Here is a 7644-nt window from a genome sequence, read left to right on the forward strand (position 1 = left end):
AGAAAATTATGATTGTGGGGACAGACAGAAAGAACTGGATAGTTGTAGAATTAAGCTGAGCTGGAAAAGGTGAATGAGACAGAGGGAAAAAATTCAAGGCAAATATCCAAACAGCAGGGGTCAAACAAATGCCATAGGAAAAAAACCCCACAATTGCCCACAGATCTTTTTGACAGTTAATGCCACAATTACTGTGTAATTTGTGATTATGTTTTGTATTAGTTTTGAATTTGCCCTATTTTTATTTTCCTTGAAGGCTTCTATAGTTGTGTTCTGTGATGGAGAGCAGTGTTCCTATTCTCCTGTTATTCACTAATGCATGTTATTTTCTGTCATTTCCGTTTCATATGATTGCCTTTTTAAGATTAAAGAAAAGCCTAATCTATGTTTCAGATTTTTTTTCCATGATCTGTGACTTTCTCTTCTACTGAACTCACCTATTCCTCCAACTCTGCAAAGTCCTCCATGAGATGGGACAACTGCTATTGCATTGTGTAGTCCTGAAGGAGGAGGTCACAGTTTCATCTTCTTGCCTATTTATCAAAGACCTTTTGAAAATGTGAAAAGATTGCTAGCCAGTTCTTTATCTTCTGTTTTTCTGAAGCAATAAAAAAAAAAATCCAAAGTGTTAATGAAATGTAATTATTTGTGGAAATTGTGCCATATGATCTTCTATGTGTGCTTATCACTGATTATGCTTAAAGTTTCAACCAGTCATTTTTTGATCTATAGTTTCTCTGTTCATGCTTGTGCTTCTGTATGTAGAAAGAATTTTTAAGGAGATCACACTTGGACTTGCTATGGGATGCACAGTGTAGAAAATAAAATGTAAAAAATGTAGAAAAAAACTGAGATGGAGAACATTTAAGGACACTGACTTTTTTTGTAGTTCAGAATTTTTCAGAATGCTGAAGTACATACATACTGCCTTTGGGCAACTCACTGGCCTTTAATACTTTAATTCTTCTGTCCTTGACACTATTGACACTTGTGTCTCTGAATTAATCGCTGTTCAGAAAAAAAGCCCATATAGTCCCCATAGTTAAAACAAACACCACCACTACCTCCCCCTCAAAAACCAAAATCAATTAAAAATGCCACCCAAAACACCCAACGCTCGCAGTAATTAGTTTTAATTTCTCTGCAGTATGCTTATCTGCCATAATTGTTTCTTCTGCTAGATCCACAGTGTATTTTTCAGGTTTTCTACTTCTAATACTTAAATAATTTTTGTTCTGCTACTTTTGTATTATTTCTTCAGATTTTTTTCACATTTCTTCTTTTGACAATTGCCCATTTATGCTCACTTCATTAGGGTTATAATTTACATTTTTAAGGGGGTTCTGGTGAATGTAATGTCTCCAGTTTTGTAGATATCCCTGAACTACTAGTCTCCTGTTTTCCCTTTTATTTAATTTTTAAGCTGATGTACATTTTACTCTTGTACATAGCAGTATTTATGACAATTACTTTTCTCTTAATTTTGAAACACTAATGACAGCTGTTAGACTTCTTTTGGTTTGTTTTTTTCCCACTCCTTGGTATAATAGGAGATACTGATTTTCAGTTCTGAAGATAAATTTTACCATGAGTCTGGATGTTGTCATGATACTGTCTCCCACAGCTGGGTCATCTTAGTTAAATGCGATCTGTATACCTTTACAAATAAGAAATACAGCATTAAGTAGTTTACAGTGGAGCTGTAATAATGAACATCTGCCATGATACTAGTACAGATGAAGGTAGTGCAAGTACAGATCTAGATTGTATCTCTTTAATTTAAAAAAAACAAAACCAAAACCAAAACAAAACCAAGTGCCTGTGAAGCAAACAGCTGTTTCTTAACAAACAAAATATTATGCTGAGATTTGATAAAATGCAGCTGAAAATTTGACTTCTTGCCTTACTTTCAAATTACTCAAATTCTCTTTCAAGCTTGTCAGTATTACCGGAATTTCATTTTTGTACTTGGAAACTTGCTGTAAATAAAGTTGTCTTATAGTTCCCTCATCTAAGTGATGTCACATACGTAGCTAGTTATAAAGGTATTAAAGAACTGGAGTTGTAATATCTTCTGGAGGGGAAAAACCCTAGAAATGGAAAACTGAAATTTTGGAAAAGATGCTCTGTAACAAAACTAAAGCATCCTTAGCAAAAACACTGAATAATCTTAAAAAGTATACCAAGCATATAATTATTTTAACTGACTTCTGACTTCAGGCTGGCTACCTGAAATAAGTAGAACGTGGGTTCTTAGTTCTTCTGCAGTACTTAAATTATACTGAATGATGAGCACGTGTACCTGTGCATAAGTGTTTGTTGATTTGACTATAGACCTCCTATACCCATTTAAATTTAGGATGAAATATTAACTGGTAGCAGGCTACTGAACATCATTTTTGTACACCATACTGAAAATTTATTGTTGTTTGAGTGATTTTAATTATATTCAGACTAAGAAGTCTTCAAACACGTCCTGTCTTTTAGAGTCGGCATGTCTGTTCTGAATGTATTATCTAATCAGTCTGTTTGTATTTGCAGAGCATGGTGAATATGATCCTCAAACTGTAAGACCAGGAAGCAGATACAGTCATGTGCAGGAAGTGCAGGAGCGACTAAACTTCTTACGGTTGGTTTTAACTCAATCATTTGTTTAACTTTTGTAAGAATACTTTAAATACATAAAAGGGAAAAAAAACCCCTCAGTATCACTTTCTAGTTTTAAGTTGCTGTGTTAACTTCTTTCAAAACTCAAATACAAAAATACACCAAGTGTTTTTGGTTTTATTTGGTTTGTTGTTTTGTTGTTTGTTTGGGTTTTTTTTTCCCAGAGGGCTTCTATGCTACTATTGGAATATTCAAATAAAGTTTATTGGGATTGTTGCAATCCAAGGCTCTGTTTCTGCACTAAGATTTGTATGGACTTTTTCTGTCTGTGCAGAAGCCTACTGACTTGAATAGAATGTGCATTTAGATACGATTATATACGTATTGGGGTAACTTAGCTGAAAGTTTAAAATATTCCATGTTGGGATATACCCATGTGTCCTTATTTGGTGTACCACACCAGAGTTAAATTTGTGATCATAAACTGACATATACTTGTGTCAGACACTGATGATAGGTTGTCTAAGCCTTAGAAAGATGTTGGAATAAAAAAATATTTGGATTACTTTTGATCAGCTGCTGTTTGAGTAAAATAACAAAATCAAGGGTCTCTGCTCATCATAGAGCTGCAGTATGTTGATGCTTTTTTAGGCTCTGTCGGCTTTTGTTTACTTGGTTTTAACCTTTTTTACACATGTAAAAGTACATGAACTGTCAAACTGTAAAGGTCTGAAGTTCTGAGATATTTTTTTTTCTTTTTAAAATTTTACTGAGAATTTTTATGAATTAAATTGAAGTGTTAAACAACTGTTCAGTGAAAGTATACAATAGCATATGGATAGCAGACTTAATTTATCATTCCTACATGTTAAAAATTTTAACTTCCTTTAAGTTCACCAGTTGTTAATGTAAAGGAATTAATGAAGTCCCATGGCTGTCAAAAGTAGAATATTTCTGAAAATATGTAGCAAATGTAGCAATTTCTGAAAAGTGATGCCATAACTTAGTCCCTGATTTCTTTTACAAAGAGAAGATTTTCAATCAGAAAAATTATTCTGAAGAACTTTGATTATTGTTTGTTCTACCTGAAACATTCTTAGTGTTAACTGTGAGAATCAAAGTTCTTAATAGTTCTTTAATAATAATTTAACACAAATGAGAAACTTATTTAAATAAAAGTAAAAATTTCCAGTTCACTGACTTATGCTTCTGGCTGTATTCCACAGAACTGATACCTTATTTTGTGGTTATCCTAAAGTAAGTGCTGAAACTTAGTGAACAATTGCAGGAGTAATTTAATGTCTTACATTGTGACCTGACTTTTAAACTAGTTTACATTAGGAGACGTGCATTTATTTCTATATAATATGTAAACAGTGTTTGGTATTTTTGTGTAAAACATTTTTTGCCAAATTTTATTCCTTTTTTGTTTGGACTTTAAGGTCTTGATCCATTCGAACTTACTGAGAAATCATGGGGCTAATTATGAGTGGACTGATCATGTGAATTTTCAGGGTTGTACTTGTGATATATACATGTAAAATATACATATTCACCTTTTTGCTTGTACTTTTTACTGAATTGTAACTCCAGATGTCTATTAGACAGTGCTGTTAATTGTCTCTTTGTTTTGCTCAAGATTTTTATTGAAGGATGGTCAGCTGTGGCTCTGTGCCCCTCAGGCGAAGCAAATATGGAAGTGTTTAGCTGAAAATGCGGTTTATCTTTGTGATCGTGAAGCCTGTTTTAAATGGTATTCCAAACTAATGGGGGATGAACCAGACTTAGACCCTGACATTAATAAGGACTTCTTTGAAAATAATGTGCTTCAGCTGGATCCTTCCCTATTAACAGAAAATGGAATGAAATGTTTTGAACGTTTCTTCAAAGCTGTGAACTGTCGAGAAGGAAAGCTAGTAGCAAAGAGACGAGCCTATATGATGGATGATCTGGAATTAATAGGATTAGACTACCTTTGGAGGGTAAGTTAATTGGAGGAAATGTCTGAAAGGTTAACTGCTAAGTCTTTCTCATCATATTTTTAGGAATGTGTAATTTATTAGTTATAGACTGGAATTGCAAAAAGCTACTTTTTCCAAACTAAGTGCATGGATATTGACTCCACTGTCTTCCCAGCAAGTATGCAAGTTGATAACTTTGCAGACTGATGTTTAACGAGAAGTTATTTGAAACATCAAGTATATTTTTGTATGCACATGAGATAAAAAATTTGCCTATACTGTTGAAGAAGAAAGGATCATTCCAGGTGAATTATCTGTAGGTTTCTGTCTCTGTCACACACACGTTAGAACTGAACTTTGTTTGGTGCACTTCATAAGCTATTTCATGTCATTCATTCTAGTACTGTAAACTGGAGTGACTCTAGATTAGACCAAGTGATCACTGGTCTGATTCTTTCTCTTATATCCACAATGTTTTGCCTAAACATGGTTATAGCTTTTGAATAGAAAGGTCGTAGCTTTCTGAAGCTTGACAAATCTATTGGTGAAAAACATCAGTATCTAATTTGATATTTAATTTTTTCAGAGTATTTCTAGTTTCAAGACCTGCATTAGAACCCACAGTTGCACACTGTGGCATGATTATCGTGGCTGTGTTTTGTAACACGTGCCATATATAAAGCAGCAGTCTTTGGTAATTTTGTTTGTGGCTTGTTGAAGGTTTAGGTATTTTAATCATGGTGATAATAGTTAAAACCAAAGTAGAACCCAGTTTTTATACAAATAAGTTTTCACACAGTGTTTATGTACAAAGTGCCCACGTAATACTAGCATGTTTTAGTTGTGGGAATAGATTTACTTGGATCTGCCATGCCATTTGGCAGCATGGCAGAACTCATGAAGCTTCAGCTCAGTATCCTGCAGGGGTTATCTATAAGGGCTGCTTTCACACCTGGTGGCTAGTAATTAAAATAAAGATTATAAGGTTAGAAACAGAACTCATTTGTCTGTCCCCCTTCCACCCACTCCAGCCACTTGAATACTTCAAAAACTGTTTTTAAATCTTTGTTGATGTAGATTATTTGAGCATTTGAAGAAATAGATGTTTTATTCTCTGAAACTAGTGGAAATGGAAATGTAATGTGAAGAGGAATATATAAACATTGCTTTCATTCTCTTTATAAAACATCAGCTTTTTCTGCTAACTCTGAACTGCTTTCAACTAGTTAATTCTTAATTTTGACTCTTTAACTTAGTGTAAGTTGTATTGATTGTATTTTTTAACTAAGCATTTTAGTCACTTTCACCTCATAAGAAAATTAGGCATACTATTGTGACAAGATACTTAAGTAGTTGATTTGTTTTTACATTTTATACCTGAATTTTTAAGATGTTCTAATGCTTTTTTTTTTTTATTATGCTAGGTTGTGATTCAGGGAAATGATGACATCGCAAACAGAGCAATAGATCTTCTTAAAGAGATCTATACTAATCTTGGCCCAAGGTTACAAGTTAATCAGGTAAAAAAAAAAATAATCAAGAAACAAGAAAACTGAAATATACTATGATAGAAAAACACTGATAAAAATCAATTTGGTGAAATTTTTATACTTGAAAACAGAGGATAGTTTTAATGTTTTGGAGGGTATACTCCCAAGTCCAACTACCAGGTTCTGGTCAGATGCAGAATTAAGATGTTTTTCTGGTATTTACAGACAGAACTCTGATAATTTTTTTTATGTTAAATCGATTTGTATTTGCTCTTTCTACTCAGAAAACATTTCATATCATATACTTGGGTAAGCCTTTCGTTGAATGTAGAGTTGTGGTTCTTTTTTGTATTAGTGTGATCACTGGATGTGTCTATTGAGTGTTGTCACAAGCTAATCTAATCTTTTTTTGTCATGTCCCTTACAAAGGGTCACTGAGTTTCCATATAAGGGTCAAGCTGAGCTCTAGCAAATCAGATATTTTCTCCCTACGTTAATATTTGCTGGGAGCTGCGTTTCAGTGGACAGAGAGAAGAGATAATGAGTTTCTGAAAGGTTAGAGGAAGCAAACTGTTGGGATTTCACAAATTTGGGGGACAATATTGTCCTCCAGACAGTTTCCAGTTGGTAGCTTGCCAGTTGTGTTTCTTAAAACTCCAGTTTTCGTACTTGTCCTCAGAAACACTTTTATAGTCTTCAGAGCTGCCAGTCTGCTAGATACAGCATAGCTGCTCTAGGTAGTGCATTTACAGCCGTTCAAGCTATATCTTAATGTAGTGGCAGATGGGCTGTATGCTTCTTTCTTGCTATAGGTCTGGGCTTACTAAGAATGCTCAGACCTATCCATCTGCACGTGGTTAGATCTGACACTTCCAGGAGGTGTTGGATTTACTGAACATGCACACAAGTATTTTGTTTCAGTGTGCTGGTAACTCGTCTCCTCCTGAACTGCCTCTAAGAAAGGTAGCTACTGGACTGTGGTTTGCTGCTATATCTGTGACTGTTAATATTTCCATTGCAGACTGCTACCTGGAGACACTGCGGACTTTTTACAGTGATGCTATAGGTTATATGTCAGTCTAGGTCAGGTGCAAGGAGATGTTAGATATCAGGCAGAAGGAAGAGATTTGCTACAACTGCCACTACTGAATCTATCTCAAAATTCATGTCTGAGTTTTATGCAGGAAAAGAGCATATCTGGAACTGGGTTATATGACTAGGGGGGAGGGAGGGATAGTTGTTCTAGTGGTCTGTAAATGTTCTGTGTTCACTCTTAGTGTAAAGTAAGTTACACTGTATTAGATTGTCAGCTAGAGATTCTTTAACATGGTCTGAGGAAGTGAATAAGAGAAAGTCAATTTACTGTTCTCTGTACAAACTTTCCCTTTCTCTATTTTAGTGCAAGTTTGCACTGTACAGTTACAGCTACTGATGACGGGCAAGATTGAAGCACACAGTAAATTAGAGCTATATATCTATGGGAGTTTATTCTCAAGTGGAATCAAACAACTCTATAGAGTAACTTACCTGGTTTTGGTTGGGTTTGTTTGGGGTGGTTTTTTGTTCATTTATTATTGGATTATCCT

The 7644-nt window shown here is 34.5% G+C and overlaps 1 protein-coding gene across 2 annotated transcripts in view; it reads left to right on the top strand.

The window, feature by feature from the left end:
• USP9X (ubiquitin specific peptidase 9, X-linked) overlaps window positions 1-7644 on the top strand; it is a 79155-nt gene that overhangs the window by 28356 nt on the left and 43155 nt on the right. For both annotated transcript variants that reach the window (XM_009893274.1, XM_009893275.1), the window contains exons 14-16: window positions 2542-2629; window positions 4247-4589; window positions 5993-6088. In XM_009893274.1, coding sequence (XP_009891576.1) covers window positions 2542-2629; window positions 4247-4589; window positions 5993-6088 — 527 coding nt within the window. The remainder of the gene's footprint in view (window positions 1-2541; window positions 2630-4246; window positions 4590-5992; window positions 6089-7644) is intronic.

Source organism: Charadrius vociferus, unplaced genomic scaffold (genome assembly GCF_000708025.1).
Source record: "Charadrius vociferus isolate BGI_N301 unplaced genomic scaffold, ASM70802v2 scaffold209, whole genome shotgun sequence".
Taxonomy (NCBI): domain Eukaryota; kingdom Metazoa; phylum Chordata; class Aves; order Charadriiformes; family Charadriidae; genus Charadrius; species Charadrius vociferus.